Below are 17,989 nucleotides of genomic sequence, written 5' to 3'. Positions count from 1 at the left end.
GTTATAACTTATTCCTTAATGTGTACATAAACCATTATTAGCATCGCCTTTATTTTGGTCGCATCATTTTACTTTCTTTACATCTATTAATTTTGTTGATTCCTACATAAAACATTATTAAACATGTGAAATGTCAACGTGTTTTAGGAGCATGATCTCAATCTGAACTCGTTTGTTGATTCCTACGTAAATAATTATTAAACATGTCAAATGTCAACATGTTTTAGGAGCACGATCTTAAGTTAAACATGTAAGGAATTTCTATCATCAGCATTACATCAAATTAACATTGTGGAACACAAACTTTAGCATGGCAACATCAAAGCCAGTTTAGACATGTGAAGTTAACACATTCGCTAATGTAAGCTTGTAAGTGTACACAAAATTATAGTTTGGTGGTTTGATTAAAGGTTCTTTTATGTATGTATTACGAAGCCAATGTCTTCCCACTATACTTCAACACATATCGTCCACATAGATTCCAATGGCCATTCCATTTTTGTTTTTAATTTTTTGGTATGTTTGTGTTCATGGAATGAGCACATCAAAGAATATTGAGTGCTTGGGTTGATGTCCATACTTAATGTTGGATAACAATGTTGTTTCAATCTAGATATGTTTTGCACTTTGTGTGCATTAAAATTCAAAATCTTATATTTAGAAACCATAAATCTAGAGCTACTAGGATATATATAAATACTCAAATTTGGTATGGGTCAATAAGGAACTTTCATGAAACATCAAAGTCTTCATCCAATTGAAGGAAGCATATTTATTCTAGCATAACACAATAAAATATCTATTCATATTCTTTATGACAAAGAGTGATGATATTCGATTGGAAATATTATAACATTCCAAAGAAGAAGTCATATGTATACAACCTAGCTTTCCTATATGAGGGTGTGCTTACATATATACATAGCCATATATACACAATTAGAGGAAACATTGCCTTGAATTTGTCGCAAACTCTTTCAACAAAATTAGTTCAGGTTGTCCTCGGAAAATGTCATGCTTATATATATATATACACGAAAGACAACAATGGAACTAATTGTGATCGATACAAAAACAAGAAACAATGAGCTTTTAATGTAAATATCATGCTAAAGATGGTGTACAATGAAGATAAAATGACATATGATTATTATAATTGATTGATGGGACCTCCACGTTTTGAATATTTGAGTACCGAAACACGTAAAGTGTGCTTGCCATACCGATGAATATAAGATACAATGCGTGAAAGTGAGATATTTGTTAAACTATTCACATACATTTTGCGTGCATGCATTGTATTTTTAAAGAAACACATGAGTTTTTTCAAGTTTCATTATATGGGACAAAAAATCAAAATTCATTGTGGGTCTATTGGGATTTCATCATATACAAATCTCTCCTTAGAGACCACCACCCAACATAAAATCCCCCGTGTTAACTACTGTGAAAAAGGCTAATATAGTTTGACTCATGTATCCACATTCAAAATATGCCCATTTCTTGAATGAATAATGCTTGTATGTGTACATGCTCATTGTCCATCTACGTAAAAATACAAAGATTTGATGTTCAAACACATTACTCAATCAAGTTGTTGTGTATTTTTTTCAATGTTGGGCTGCCAAGGAAAATCATGAGGGGAATGCAAAAAGTAAAGCTAGCATGGCAACCAAACAAAACATAACAAGAAGAATTTGCCTAGACCCACCCTAGCTTTCAACTTCACGATTTTGATATCCACATGGCAATATTGTTTCATATCGTGTCTAGTGCGTACCATAAACTTTCATATTGTGAGAGCATGGCTTGTTATAGGCACACTATTGGCAAACGAAATGAACTATCATTCAACTTAAGACTTCATTCACATTAATGGCTTTGACGTGGTCCTCATAGAATCTACCAATACTTTGTTTTCTTTCACATAACGTCGTGAATAGGGAAAATATACCTCTATTTGTTGATGGTTTGTTGATGATCTAATAGATATATAAATAATCCTTGAATTACGTGTCATTACAAATGTTGTCAGTTGTCAAGTCTATCATTAGACTATTCTCTTCATGCATGTTGGATGGTTGTCAAAGAAATCAATTACATGACACTCAATTGCCCCCCCCCCCTCAATTTCATGTGCTTGTGGAGCATTATCTTAGAGATGTGTACATCTCCTTCTTTTGCTTTCTCTTCAATCTTTGCCATTTCAGGTAGAATGAATGCCTTTCACTCTCCTTTTTACTCGATTCTTAGAAATCACCTTTCTTCGAGCCTTTACTGCCTCTTAGGTGCCTTCCCTTCAAATAACCATTTGGAGTCTTTTTTATTTAAATCTATAATTTACATTTCATCTTGAAACATCTTGATTACTCTTGCATATAGAAAAAAACTCGCTTAGACATGCAAAACTCATTCCCTTTCTTATTGTATTTGCTTATACCTTCATGATAAGCTTAGTTATTTCTTATAAACTATATACTAATTTACTAGATGGTAAGGTTGTCCAATTGAGAGTCAAGACCACTAGAAGGTCATTGGTTCAACCCCTTATTTGGCTCAACTAACATGCAACATATTTACAATAAACTAGACGTGGATCAAAGACATTGCACTTATTCCAATGATAACCACCTACCCTGCATGCAAGCACAAATGCCACATATTGAATTTTCTTCCAATTCCCCAAATATAATACACATATAGATAGATGCACACACACGATATCTCTTCCAAGCCTTTTCTCAAATCTTCTTGCACGTAAATGCTCCTGGATTTTGAGAGTTTTCCGAATGCAATCCTAATCTGACCTTATAAAGGTGTATATGCTTGTCTCTTCCGCTAGCATAGAGATATATAAATAGTTGGAATCTTGAGAGGCGAAATATAGCCACACACACACACACACACACACACACAAGTATCATCCTTTGGTATATGATAACACAACCTATACATGATCTCAAAGCATAGAAAGAACCCGACACAATCCACATGTTGGCATTGCGACCTTTTTCGCCGCTTGTGCAAAATGGGGAAAAGGAACATACACGCGACCAGACGAGAGGAGATGTGAAGGAGGAGTAAAAAAGCTATAGATGATTCACAATTTCTCATAGAATAGCTTCTTCTTCTGCTGGTGGTCCGTGGACACAGAGCCATTACATGCAGACAAAGCCAAAGCCAAAGCCAAAGCCAGACACAGATACAAATGGTCTATGTGTGTGTGTTCAAAGACATGTGCTTCTTTAAACACAAAAGAGACAATTCAAACATCACTTTACACACAACAGACCACAACACAACACACACATTCATTTGCTATTTATTTTGTTATTATTATTATTATTATTTTCCAAAAAAGCTATTTATTTTGTTTCGAAAATATAAATAATTTGAATCCCCTGTTTCTTCTTCTTCTTTCTTCGTTCTTCGTTCTTCGTTCTTCTTCTTCTGTCTTTTGTTGTTTTTGCAAGTTTCCGTCGCCCTTCCTCTCAAATCACCAATCACAGACACCATGAAACCCTAATATAAGAAGAAACACACAGACACAGACACACAGAGACAGAGTAAAAGCGTAAGGGCAAAGAACACCCCGCCCCCTTTCCGTCCCCACTTGCTTCATCTAAAAGCTTCCCGATTAAGTTTTGGCCTACTTCAAGGATTAATTTACTTTCATACACCTAGGAGGTTCCTATGATCTTTGATTAATCCGAGATTTTTATCGCAGAAAATTTCCTGGGGTTACACATTATTTACACACTTTGGCTTTGAGGGCTAAAAAGAAAGTATCAGAATAAAGATGAGTACAGGTTATGGCATCCTCACATGCTCCATTCAGAGAGGATCGCATTGATCGAAGGACAGATCCGTCACGAACTCAATTCAACAAATAAAATACCATTTCATATTTTTTAATTACAATTGGTATAATTTCAATGTTGTTTTGAACCGGTATATTCTCAGTATTGTTTGCAGTTGATACATACTCCTTATTGTTAGTTTCTTATACGTTCTTCATTGATGTTAGACTGGCATACATTCTTGTTGTAGTCAGAACTTTGCACACCTTCATCATGATTACATTTTTGCACTGTCTCGTTGTTCGAATTGATATATTTTCAATATTGTTAGCCTTGGTACATTGTCATTGCTAGTTTTCATGCATTATGATTGTAATTGGAATGGATGATTCACATTGTTAGAATTGATGCATTGTGAAAGCTAGAGATGATGTATGTATTCTGTTAGAATTGATGTATGTATTCTGTTAGAATTGGTACATTCTCATTGGAATTAGAATTTACACATTCTCATTGTGATTAAAATTGATCTATCCTTATTGTGATTAGACAAAATTGACGCATCCTCATTGTGGTTAGAATTGGAACATCCCCATTATGATTAGATTTGATTGATTTCCTTTGTGATTAGGATTGAAACATTCTCTTTATTCTTAGAAATTGATACATTCTCCTTGTGATTAGAATGGAGTCCCCTCTTGCACCAGACTCCACCAGCACCGCTTCTCCTTCATCCGAAACACCCCCTGACTCTGCCCTAGGTATATATATCCTGACACTCTATGCGAAAGCAACCGTCTTTGTTTTCTTCTGCTTTTTTTCCAGTTGCTGAATTTGCCTGGATTTGAACGCATAAAGATTTAATAGGAAAGAATCGTATCCATGAATAGTTCATGTGATTGGTTTACTTATTCAAAGGAACTTCTCTGGATGAATAGTTTAATTTCTCCGGAATTTCATTACGGTAAAATTTAGGATGAAAAGGATCATGCACATTCATTGCTGTCATTTATCTGTGGGGATGGAGGAGAATATGTCAAATCTTTGTGAAAAACTTGTTTTGATGCATCCGATCATCAGATTGGACTTTATATTGGATAAGGAAGATATATGTAGCACTGTTGAACCTCTGGACAATGGAGGGTATGCCAGATCTTTGTGAAGAACTTGTTTTGATGCATCTCATCATCAGGTTGAATGTAATATTGGACAAGCAAGATAGATATAGCACCAATAAAACCTCATATCATATGTATAACAATACATTAAATCTGAAGTTCGTTTTGATGCCCATGATAGCTCTGAACTTTATTATATAGCACTGTTTGGAAGGTTAGATATTTGTATAACAATGTATTTTTGTGCGATTTTGTTTTGGGTAGAAAATGGAGTCAGACCAATATCCTTCCTTCGATTTTTAATCTCGAATGCAGCAGCCGGGTCTGTGATTGGAAAGGGTGGTGCAACCATTACTGACTTCCAGGCACAGTCTGGTGCGAGGATTCAACTCTCCCGCAACCAGGAATACTTTCCGGGTACAACTGACCGTATCATAGAGTTGAGCGGCTCTATTGATGCGATTTTGGGGGCTTTTAACCTTATCCTCACCAAAATCCATAACGAGGTATGGGTATCAAGACTCTATGGTGGGAGACATAAAAATCTGTTAAATTTTATTTGTTTGTTTTAGCCCAAAGGAGTAAAAAAATGGTTTCCTTTGATGTATTTATTTGAGGTTACAGAGGAATTTGAAGTTTCAGCACTTTCTCAAAGCATTGATGGTTTTGAGTTTTCTATATGAATAGAATGATCAGGAGATGAAGCCAAAGGCCAATCAAATCAAATTGGTTGTCCCTCATGTTGTTTGTGGAGCTATCATAGGCAAAGGAGGTGCAACTATCAGGTAAGCCAAAGGGTAAATTCATGTATATGGTTGATGAGGCACGGCTTGGTTTATCCGAAGACTAAATATCACTTGGCATTGGTCATACCACCTATGCAATATTAATAGTTCAGAGTCCTATAAGGAGGCTAACTACACATCCTACACATCACTTGGGATCTACAAACAGATCGAAATCCATCATGTATGAGCAATGTTTTTTTAGGAGTACGATGGGCAATCATCATCCCATTCATAAATTCTTTGTGATTGACCTAATAGAAACAGGGTTACATCAAATTCTCATTTAAAATATGAAATAAGTTTCATGAATGATGAAAGAATGTGTATAGGAAGTCAAATGCCCAGCCACACTGCATGGCCATAATCTGTTTCATGCCCTGAAATGAAAATAAACTCATTTTGGGGGAGCAGAAATGTGGATTTCTCATACAGTGTTTGTTATGGTGTATTGTATGCTTGTAACATTGTTGGGATGCCTGAAACAACAATCAAACAGGAGTTTCATTAAGGAGACAAATGCAAATATAAAACTATCATCCCCAGAAGATTCTATTCCAGGCATTCGAGATAGGCTGGTTACTGTGATTGGATCTTTGGCAGAGCAATTGCATGCTGTGTCACTCATTATGAAGAAGATTTCAGAAGATACAAACTATCTACAATGTGCATTGGCACCTTCCATATACACAGGCAAGGCAACAATACATGTGTGTATGTATGTTGCATTCGTGCATGCCAATGCAAAGATGTACATACCACATGCTACATGTTACATATTCATATGACATTTAGGTGGATGCACTGAATTGAAACCTTCTAAACATAGTGACTTTTGTCGATTCATTTAGGGAGAAGTTTATGGGGGTCGCAGCAACAATTTCAGGGACCATATACCGCAACACCGCTGCCATTCACCTATGGGATTACTAGCCCTTATAATGGTTATCCAATGAAGGTGAATTTTTATGAGCCAAAAACACAACGATGAAATAATTTAATTTTTATACAGATTTTTTGTGTGTGATTTGTGTAGGGTATTATGGCTCCTTATCTCCCAGTGCACAATGCACCTCTTCAAGTAAGAGTGCCCCTTATAGCAGCAAGTTCTCCAAGTGTGTACATGACAATGCATGTTCGAGATGACTGTATAGGGGCCATTGTCGGCCGTGGAGGAAAAACCATCGCTGACATCCAACAGGTTGAGTTTGTTGTCTACTATATATGCACCATTCTTATTAATGTAATTATCTATCAATCATTTTATTCACCATTTATCTATTTTCGTGTCCTTCCCAACATAGGTGTATGGGGTTCATATCAAAGTATCTGACCAAGGAGATTTATTACCGGGGACAACTGAACGGTAAACTTCTTTGCCAAATTTATTGGTTTCTGTAACTACTTTTCATTTCTGTATTGTCTTAATAAGAACTTAAATAAAAACAATTTTTTTTTTTTTTGAGATGTTTTAATAGTTCATAAGCACTTTTAAATGTTTTCTAAAGCTGTGTTTGGATTTTGGTTGATGTAGCACAATAACTATTGTTGGAAGCATAGATAATGTATATGCAGCTCAGCATATGATCCAACAGAAAATAAGTCAAACCTCATTGGTTGATCATACAAAATGAATTGCTTTTTACCTTGACGGCCTCTCTACAGACTATCACAAACGGAGACTTCAGATTATGTGGTGAAACAAGAGGAGAATTCGTTGAAGTCCTAATATCGTGTTTGTTGATCCTACAAGAATCGACGTCACGAACATAATGAAAATTTATCGAATCATTGAGAATTTTCTCTCAATTACAGAATAGAAAGGAGGGCAAGATTTTGTGTTTTGACTAACCTTCTGGTTTTCATCACACTTTTGTAACATTAATGTGTGTTTTTTGAGTGGTTTATTATTATTATTATTTGTCTTGAATAAGGCCGAATATTTTCCCTTATTAAGGATGAAAAAGCGGGGATTTGAACCCTTATTTTTAACTTTGCTGACACTATGTATGTATAATGATGATTTGTAAATTGTCAGTTTCTATGCTTACAGATTTTTGAACTTCAACTCTCATTGCCACTTTGAGTGTAGTGGAGGAAGGTTTGGTAACATTTAATACACATAACTTGATTAATGAATTGAACTACAATCATTGTCACCTCGCCATTCTCATCAATTTGTTAGAGGAGAAGATAATGTTTTTACAAAAATACAAAATGTATATGTAATATCAAGTAAAAAGTTGAGAATGCCTCAAATTGAAATCAGAATGTTGTCGACCATCTTACACAAGTATGTAAGTTAAAGTTATTGTTAGGATATTCAAATAATGGATGATTCAAAGAACTAATGAGAAAGCCTTTTTTGAAATGCCAATGTGTCACAATTTTGAGGGTCATGTTTTCACACATTACATTACATACATTGCACAATTTGCTTCTCTTAACGTGTAAACTACAAAATCATCTTCTTCTTTCACCATGCAAATTACACCCATCCATACATGCTTAGGGACCATTCCCTTGCTTATAATATAGACCATCCATTCCATTTGACTAGCTCACATTCTCTTTTATGTGAGACAAGGAATTGGAAAACCAAGTAGGAGACTAATCAACTAAGCATGTTTTGGTCCCAACAAGAATATGACACATTCTCCATCAAACCTCTACTTATTATCATAATCAAGCTTGTTTTCCCTACATTTTCAACCTTGACATAGCCTTATGTATGTTTCTTTCTCAATCCCTCATCAATGCATGAGTATTACACATTCTACTACATGTGCTCTGCCCAAGATGACATTCAAGCTTACTTTCCCCACGTTTTCAACCTTGACCTTGCCCTACACACATTTCTTTCCCAAGTCTTCATCAATTGCACATATGTCATATGGAAGCGATTGATCTTGTTCCAATAAGTCACATATGCCATAACAATAAGATAGCCATCGAATCGAGAGAATCCAAAGTATTTGGTCGTTGCAATGCGCTTGGCCTTGTCAATAAGGGCATATTTTGGTTTCAACTTTCAAGTGATATCTATCTATCTATCTGTGTCACTAGCATTTGAAAAGGTAAATGCTATCTATATTTTAACTAAGGATATAGTAGTAAATACATATATGTAGTTATCAATCTTTTTGTTGTGTTCCTCTGTTCCTCTGTTTCTCTAATGGAGCTAGGAATAAGTGTAGGGAGGAGTTTCTTCACACCTCAATCTCCTCACAGGAGCTCCATTTCAAGACCCTCTGCTTCTTGCCTATGCTTAGCTTCACCATTTCCACCTCAGGTGAGTAAATCCATTCATTCGTACGCACTTGTCTGCCCTTCTCTCTGGTTTTTTAAATTTTCAAGCAAGACCATCATTTTATGGTGCTTCCCTGTTATGATTTAAGCAGAGAAAAAATGTGATTATGTTTATGATTCTCTCTTTCTTTGTATGTGACATTAAGTAAAGAGTATTGATGTTTCTCTTTTTCTTTACATGTGGTTAAACAAGAGAAAGAAATGTGATTATTTATTTGTTGTCCTCTTTATATATGTCTATGCGATCAGGTAGAAAATGCGGTGAAGTCCTTGCAACCCTGTTTCTTGGAAGTAGACCTTACTGTGGCTACCCTTATGAACAGAGTTCTAAAAGCTTATTCAAATGCCAGAGTTGGCCCTCATGTAAGTTCTTTTTTGTAGTCTTCATGCAAATTGAAATTGGGAACTCAATTTAGTTTTAGGCATAAGAAGTTGAGCAAACGGTTGAATTTCCATTATCTTTTTATTAAACAAAGTGTTTGGTACTGTACCATGTTTCCTATATTAAGTTTCCAAGTCTTCATGCTTTTGGCTAAGCATGAGACCAGATGTTTGGATTTTCATCGTTTTCTATGAACCAAATGTGTGGTATTGCACCATGCCTTTATACCATTAGAGTTTCTGCTGTATAATATTTTAGAATGAGTTCTCAAGGACATGCAACTTATTAAACCTATTTTGGCAGCATTTTAGTGGCTCCACTGGCTATGGCCATAATGATGCCGGCGGACGTGAGGCACTGGATAAAGCGTTCGCTGAAATTGTTGGTGCTGAAAGAGCCATTGTCCGTTCTCAAGTATGCATTGTACACTTATGTCAGAAAAAATATGCATCTGGGAAAATATATTCACGTGTCATGCGAATTGGATATCTGTTGAAACTTTACAGTTATTCTCTGGAACTCATGCAATCGCTTGTGCATTGTATGGCATCTTGCGACCTGGAGGAGAAGTATGTGTGTCAATAATATTGTCTTTTTGAACCAGATAGCCTTTCGTAATAATACAAATGTTTGATGTTACTTATGTAAATGATTTTGTCATCAACTCATGTAATCTTCAGCTTTTGTCAGTTGCAGGAAAGCCATATGACACATTAGAGGAGGTTATTGGGTTACGGGGCACTCCTGGTCATGGTTCTTTGATAGAATTTGGTGTCAAATACCGGGAGGTTGGAGTGAGTATGATGTACATATTACAGATAAACAGATATACTCAGCATAGAAGTTTGTAAACTAGAGCCAAACTGAGGAAGTAAATGTACACACTAATATTTTGGTACTCATAGTTTGCTTCTCTTTATCGGTGCATTCAGCTCACAGATGAAGGCAAGATTGACTGGGATGCATTGGCATGTAGCGTAAAGCCAGAGACACAATGTGCTCTACTGCAGAGGTCATGTGGCTACTCCTGGCGAGATACCCTTACGATTAATGAGATTGAATTAGCAGTAAAGTTGATCAAGGTATGCGGGAACTTGGTTTCATATGTCTACTTCAGGTTTCTGAAAGTTTCATCATTCTTTCGTACAGGATCAAAACCCAAATTGTGTTGTTTTCGTCGACAACTGTTACGGAGAGTTTGTGGACCTGAAGGAACCAACTGCTGTGGTTTGCTTTTATCCTGACTATGAAGTTTGTCATAAGAATGAATAGTAAATATTGCACATCCTATCATTAAATAACTAAAATCTGAGATACATATTTCCATCCAATGGTTAATATACTTGGAATTTACTTAGAGAGGGACAGAAATTCATTCTGTTTTACCTGTGGTTATGGGTACAGAGCATGATCTACAATCTCATGATGTTAGAGAGGCCATCCCAATAGAGAAAGTATATACATGACCTACAAAAGAGAAAGCTGTTCCTGTTTTACTTTAGTAGATGAAGATAAAACCAATACATCATGATCTAGTATCCCATTAGGCTCATAGAGAACCCATATACATTGTCTAGACGCAAAAGAAATGTTGAATTGTTCAAATATATGAATGATAATGCACGTGTATGGGATTAATGTTTGGCCAAATCTATTCTTCTTATTAGGGAGCTGACATTATGGCTGGAAGTTTGATAAAGAATCCAGGAGGCACTATTGCTCCAAGTGGAGGTTACGTGGCAGGAAGGGAGGATTTAGTGAAAGCGGCGGCTGCTCGTCTTGCTGCCCCGGGGTTGGGCATTGAAGTAGGATCAACAAGTGGAGAAATAATGCGTTTGCTATTCCAAGGTCTTTTCTTGTCTCCACAAATGGTTGGAGAGGCCATCAAGGTAAACATCATATGGGGTTGGTTAGATGTATACCCTATTTCTTTGTTTTTTTTGTCAGAATGTGTATTATAGTATACAATACAAAAAAGGATACAAATAGTTATGTTATGCCCTCTGAATCCTTCGATCTATTTGTGTCAGGGGAGTCTTCTTGTTGCTGAAGTTATGGCTAGCGAAGGATACAGGGTAAAACCCCTTCCCCGTGTCAAACGTCATGATATTATACAGGTCTGGAATCCCGACTCATCTTCTGTATCAGATGTTATAAAATATGTGAACAGTGGGTAGTATTCGAAATGTGTGAAGCTCATGTCTAATAAGTCTATATATGTCAGATTTTTCATAAGTCTTGATTACAATATGGATCTAAGATTTAAAATAGACTGGCGCATGAATATACAATATCATCTAGCTATAGTTCTCCTTGTTCCATTTTATTTATGAGACACTGCTACAAAATGGCCCATTGTATAGTACAAAATGCTGAAGAAGTAAAGATGATGGGCGTGATTAAGCTAAAAGACCTAGACTAAAATATTTGTTTTTCCTTCTTCTTTCTTATGTTAAAAAATATATGTTTTTTACAATGAGCATCATGATATTATAAAGCTGAAATACCTGATATGTTTTAACTGATAAATGTAGGCAGTGGAGATGGGGAATGCAGAAGGGTTGGTCAAATTCTGTAGAGCGGTGCAAAAACGTTGTCCCATTGGTTCATATATTAACCCAACAGCTGGTGCAACTGCAGGCTATGAATCTGAGGTAAGAAGAAAAGAAAAACATAACCGTTATTTTCAGCTGCATATTGCAGCATGATCAAAACCTTTTAGATATTTGCTAGATAAGTTCACAAAATATCAAATGAACTGATTTGGGAGTATTGTGGTATTATTTTATGGTTGTTTTGATCTAAAATCTTGTGTTTGTTTTTCAATAATGTGTCCACTGCTGTGGGCCAGGTTATCTTTGCTGATGGAACTTTCATTGATGGGAGTACAAGTGAGTTATCATGTGATGGACCTCTAAGAGAACCATTTGTTGCCTTCTGCCAGGTCAGACCAAAGTTCAAACGCTATGTTCGATTTATTCAATATTCTCTTGTTCTCTTTATCTTCTCAATTTTATCCATTATTATTGACACAACTAACAAAATGTATATGTATTGTGAAGCAATTACATGGACTTGCATCCAACAGTACTACACATGCACACCTCTTATTCTCGATCCAAATGATAATATATCATACCATTCCTTTCAATTTGTTAACATAAACTGGGTATATTTTTTCATGTAGGGAGGAACGCATTGGACTCATTGGGCTATAGTATTGGAAGATGTCTTGGAAGCATTGAGAAACTCGTGAACTTTTCCATCTGATATAATCAAAGGAGCAAAGAGTTCCTTTCTCTTATCGGCTTGATGACGGAAGAAGATAACATAGATCTCATTGTTTTATCATCTTGGTTACGATCTTCCATTTCATTGTTAATGAGATACCAATTTGGCTGAGAAGAAAGTTTCTTGCCTTAAATTTGGAAACATATCAGTAACTAGATTTTACTGGTTTGAAGAGAATCTTGTAAAGCTTTGAATCATTTGTAATCGTTCAATGTTTTCTTAGCAACTTTTGCAGCTTCAATAACAAGAAATAATGGCATTGCTTAAAATCAATAATGAGAGTAGTCATGGTTTAATACAAAAGTTTAAGAATCGATAATTCTAATCTGCAATCACGAATGCGCTTTTATTGCATGTTCTCAATATACTAGCTGAGTTCGATTTATTGATGAAATATGTTAACATTTTCATTGTACCCATTGTTAGAAGGTCTGACATCTTTTTAATGATCCATATTTTTTGGGGCTTAGGTATTCTGATGCGTGCTCAAGTTTCCTAATTTCTTAAAATAGCTGACATTATCATTCTTTGATGTACCTCTTCTTTTCTCGTTTGGCTTATACGATTCCGTTCAAGACTTGTTTGATACATCGTCGTGTGATGTTGACACAACCATATTTGCATGATATATACCTATTTCTTGATAAATCAATGAACTTTAAAATATATTATGATAATCCTTCCATGGTATTAAACCATCTTGAGGTCATTAAAGGCAATCTTTACATGGAATCATTCAAATATGAAGAAATTCAATGGCAAAGTATGCAATATACATCTACATAAAGATATGATCCCCAAAATAAGATTGCACAATAGGGTGATAGGAGTTAAATAATTGGGTTAACGTGTCTTTTCTAAGTTTTGGCTATTAGTTTTATAGCTCTCAATAGAAATTCTGAAATGATTGTTTTAATTCCATTCTAAAATAGTGACCATCATAATAGCTTTCTAAGATAATGCAATTCCCAATAGGAATGGTAAAGTGGTGTAAACAGTAGACGATTGTCATTAGGATTTTCTAACATGCTCAATGCATAATTATGAATGTTGTACTTTTCGTAAGACCAAAGAGACTTGGATGGATCTAAATATAAAAAAAATTCAATAGGTTTAAATGTGTATCATGCATCCTTGTAAAGGTAGATGGTTGTATTTATCTATATATGGAGATGTAAAAGAACATGTGCACAACATAGGAAGATGTAAGTGTAGTCGATGTGAAATAGGAAAGACTTACAAGGGAAATCTGGTTGAGGATAGCAAGAGGGAACACAAAGATCAAATGTACATCCGTAGGAGAAGATCATGATGTGGGGTAAAGGGTTTATCTCATGTTGACATAATTGAAGGGGTTGAAAAAGCCATTGGGTGGGCACCTAACCTAGGTGATGAACATATATCAAGTTGTACAAGTTTAGATATATAATGGAGGGAACAAAGAGATATCAGTGGTATGGTCATCATATTGCACTATGTGGATATATACAAGCTTAGGAACATAGGAGACAAACACCATATATAATTGAATGATCTGTTGCATTCCTTTGACTTCAACCAAAAAAGAAGGCAAAGCATGGTTCAATAGACAATGTTGATAAAGGAAGGGGGGCACACTTGTGGGTGGGATGACTTGTTTAATGGTACCCCGTAAGTGCGTTTGTGACATTCGGAAAAAGTCGTAAGAGCGCATGAAGATTGATTTGATAAGAAAGTAAAACCTATCACGACCACAGTGGGCAGGATAACAAAATATACCCAAGGAATTGAGGCATATCCAAACATAGTGTCACGTTCTAACGCCCAACATTTAACATTTTAGATATTATACAAGAGGCATTCGCTACACTTTAACTAGGTATATGATGGACCATCTAAAAGTTTTACATGTATCATTGTAGTAATGGTTACATATGTATAACATTCATGTGTCACATTCATTACGTATCTTATCTTTGCAACCACATTAGGCTGCAATAATGTCATTTTGCAATTTTAATCAACACATGAGATATGATGAGAACACCATTTCTCAAATCAATGACATGTTGTTGATATACAATCCACAACAACATTACCGATAAATTATAAAATGATACATAATGCTACAAAGCGAAAGTGGGTTAGAGGAAGCCAACTATCAACAACCACTAGTTATTGGAGCACTTATTATAAACACACGCAACATCCCATCACATATAGCAAGGTATCTTAATCATTGTAAAAGTAAAATTAATGCTACTACTATAATGCTTTTGTCATGTGTCAATATTCTCTTAACCTCTCTTCTATATAATATAAATTATTTATTTATTATCTAGAAGCCTTCAGATTGTACAAAACATTCATATCTCACATGCCAAAAGGACTCGAGCATAAGTGCACAAACCATGCACCTTGCAATGTCTGTCAATGGATGTGAATAAATAACCGTTTTCATAAATGAAAAGCTTAATCCCTTATTATTTATATTTTAGCTTTTGGGTGTTCACGGTGGCTTCTATCTATGTAACCATACATTAAGGCGGAGACCTAAGTTTTCCATTGTCAAGTTGTTAAGTTTGACGTAATGATCAAGCAAACCAATACCATGTCTACATTTCGTGCAAGATGAAAGAACACCCATTGTCAACACGATGTCAATCAAATGGAACATGAGCTCGGAGAGCATCGTTGAGTGTTTTGGGTAAATGTGCACAACAAGATTATGGATGAATGCATTTATATCTTAAAATATCTAGACATTTACATGAAAGTTGAAACTGACTATCACATGGCATTTGAGAAATGAAAGCAAAAACCTCTCTTCTCACGGAGCCCGTGACACACCCAAATGATTTACAAAGATGGAATGTGGCTAGAGATGTGGTGACAAACATCAATTCATGCTTTATATATGTGGTGACAACCAAATGGAACAAATTGGAAATACCTACACTCAAATAAAACCAATATGTTGGAATATCTACAAGGAAATGACAAGATGCACCAACCACATCTTTTGACCCTTAAATGCATTTCACACAAATGACAATTATCCTCCGTTGCGATCATAATCATGCTCTTGAATTTGAGAATGGAGTTTGGAAAGGACCAGTGAGATCAAGCAAACTACATTTGTACATTTTTTCCTATTCAAGGAAACGAGGATGAGTAGCATCTTTAACCCAACAATGTTTCCACCATCAACTCTAGAATGCATGAACCTCCAACAAGTTCTCTAAGTTGTATACAAATATGTGCTTAAGAGAATTTGTTACCTCTTAAGTGCATGTGTGGTCTTTCCTTAAGATTAGGAGTGATTGTAACAAAATACATGAGCCGCATGTGGTTCCACCGTCTAGACAAGTGGAAGAGACACTAGTGTGACATTGTTTATCAGGTTCCGTAAAGCCAGTTTTCAAGACATTGAGATATCCTGAGGAACCTTGTCTATCCCAAGCTTTTGTTGGACTCTCGAGGTTGTTAAAAATATTGTCTCCTCTCGCACACAACATGTGGGTTGTCTCATAGAGAGCCGATTCTTGGCACATTTGGGTTGTCTCCTAAACAACAGTTTCTCGACTAGAGATTCTTGGCACATGTGGGTTGGCACTGTTTCTTGGCTCTGGTCGAGCTTAAAACCCAATTGCTTTCACTCTTCCACATATAGAAGTGTGTGTGCGTGTGTGCGCGCACACACACACACACACACAAACATTCGTGCATATATCAATATTACAAGTGGTCTCTTAATGAGGAGGAAGGCTAGATATATGTACAAACATAGGGCCGAAACAAAGAGGGACCCTTGGGAGTAGAATTGAGTTACACTTAAAACTATGGAGGAGAAGGAGAGGGAGGCGAAGGCGGCATTGACGGCGAAGGAGGAGGAGGTGGCACGCAGACGAAGCACGAGAGTGGGAATGCGGTGGGGTATCGTGTGGGGTGGTGGTGGCGGACGTAGTGGAAGACGGGAGGGGGAGGGGGGAGTTTAAGGTGTCTCCGACACATGGGGCACGACGTGTGGCGGGAGAGCCAAGTGTCGACACACTTGAGGTGGAAAGTGTGGTTGCACGTGGGTAGGACTCGAACCCGCTCCCCTTGCTTCAACTCACAAAGGCAAATTGGGCATTGGGAAGAAGAAGAAGGAGAGGCGGACATCTTTAGGAGGACCACACCACTACTAGCCGCCCCACTCTTTTGTCCGCCCAACTTCACCACACATTCTGGACCCTTCTTCCTCCTCTCTCTCCCCCACCCATCCTGTCCATCCTGTCCATCCTGCCCATCGCCATCCCCATCGCTTCCTGCTCCTCCTCCTCCTCCTCCTCCTCTTTCGTCCACCTGCTCTGCTCTGAACCGTCCCATGAATCTCACCACGCACTTTATGATGAAATGCGTGCCCAGCGCGCATACCAGGGCCAGCAGCAGCGCCGTGGTCACCGCCACTGTGTAAACCGAGCTCCTGTGCGGGACCGCCCCATGGCTGTGCTCATCATCAGGTGCTGCTGCCGCCATGGCCGCCATCACAGACACAGAGAGATATAGAGAGAGAGCGAGCGAGAGAACGAACAGGAATTTCGCCTGATTGATTGATTGATTTTGAAAGAGAGAGAGAGAGAGAGAGAGAGAGAGAGAGAGAGAGAGAGAGAGAACAGAACTTCGCGTATACTGAACTGAAATATCTCTATTTTATTTTGTATTATACATATATAAATACACAAATATATAAATAACTATTAATATTCCCACGCATATGTATATACATACATATATATATATGTATACTATATTCCACGTGGCACATTCTCACTGTCTTACGTGGCACATTCTCATTGTCCTACGTGGCAACATTCTCATTGTCCTACGTGGCACATTCTCCTTGTCCCGCGTGGCACACCATCTCCACCTCACTACTAGTTGCTAAGGCCTATGCAACTCACACTACACACACATTGATCTTCTTCTTCTTCTTCTTCTTCTTCTTCTTCTGCTTTTGTTTCCTCGGACGCGCACACTCTTGTATCGAGTAGACCCATTGGCCTCATTGAGAAAAGAAGGAGCTTTTCTTTCGTCATGTTTTTTTTTTACTTAGGCGCCTTCATTCTTCACCATCCTTTATATCATTCCCCCCAATTTTCTTTTTTCAGTCCCTTGGGTCCTCCCCCCACCCTCCCCCCTACCTAGATTTACTGTAACTCATTTGACCTCCTTGTTGGATTATAATGCGTCTACGTCTTGTCGAGATGTTCCGTGATTAAAGGTCCAAAATTTTAGGAGCTACTCTCTTGTGAAAGAAAAAGCTTCGAAATGAAAAACTAC

The 17,989-nt window shown here is 36.9% G+C and overlaps 3 protein-coding genes across 3 annotated transcripts; 2 read left to right on the top strand and 1 right to left on the bottom strand.

Annotated features, from left to right (window-relative positions):
* The first annotated feature begins 3,737 nt into the window (after positions 1 to 3,737).
* On the top strand, positions 3,738 to 7,771 carry LOC147852868 (protein BTR1-like). The gene is made up of 9 exons (XM_087333587.1): positions 3,738 to 3,924; positions 4,485 to 4,561; positions 5,183 to 5,424; positions 5,606 to 5,703; positions 6,203 to 6,396; positions 6,555 to 6,661; positions 6,740 to 6,904; positions 7,008 to 7,069; positions 7,238 to 7,771. The coding sequence occupies exons 2-9, from the start codon at positions 4,486 to 4,488 to the stop codon at positions 7,335 to 7,337; spliced, it is 1,044 nt and encodes a 347-aa protein (XP_087189713.1). The 5' UTR covers positions 3,738 to 3,924; position 4,485; the 3' UTR covers positions 7,338 to 7,771.
* A 1,076-nt stretch (positions 7,772 to 8,847) lies between these two features.
* LOC147852867 (uncharacterized) lies at positions 8,848 to 12,911 on the top strand. The gene is made up of 12 exons (XM_087333564.1): positions 8,848 to 8,995; positions 9,262 to 9,375; positions 9,698 to 9,808; positions 9,901 to 9,963; positions 10,075 to 10,188; positions 10,327 to 10,476; positions 10,544 to 10,621; positions 11,062 to 11,283; positions 11,425 to 11,511; positions 11,929 to 12,048; positions 12,246 to 12,338; positions 12,582 to 12,911. Exons 1-12 carry the CDS (start codon positions 8,879 to 8,881, stop codon positions 12,648 to 12,650), a joined length of 1,338 nt encoding a protein of 445 aa, XP_087189690.1. The 5' UTR covers positions 8,848 to 8,878; the 3' UTR covers positions 12,651 to 12,911.
* A 2,689-nt stretch (positions 12,912 to 15,600) lies between these two features.
* On the bottom strand, positions 15,601 to 17,745 carry LOC147852866 (uncharacterized). The gene is made up of 2 exons (XM_087333260.1): positions 17,622 to 17,745; positions 15,601 to 17,343 (listed from the first exon to the last, which is right to left on the bottom strand). Exons 1-2 carry the CDS (start codon positions 17,743 to 17,745, stop codon positions 16,505 to 16,507), a joined length of 963 nt encoding a protein of 320 aa, XP_087189386.1. The 3' UTR covers positions 15,601 to 16,504.
* Between the last annotated feature and the right edge of the window lie 244 nt (positions 17,746 to 17,989).

This window comes from Azolla caroliniana, unplaced genomic scaffold (genome assembly GCF_043228905.1).
Source record: "Azolla caroliniana isolate FFs.n. ecotype wild unplaced genomic scaffold, voAzoCaro1.0.p SCAF_17, whole genome shotgun sequence".
NCBI classification, from domain to species: Eukaryota; Viridiplantae; Streptophyta; class Polypodiopsida; order Salviniales; family Salviniaceae; genus Azolla; species Azolla caroliniana.
This window is presented reverse-complemented; position numbering and strand designations above follow the sequence as displayed.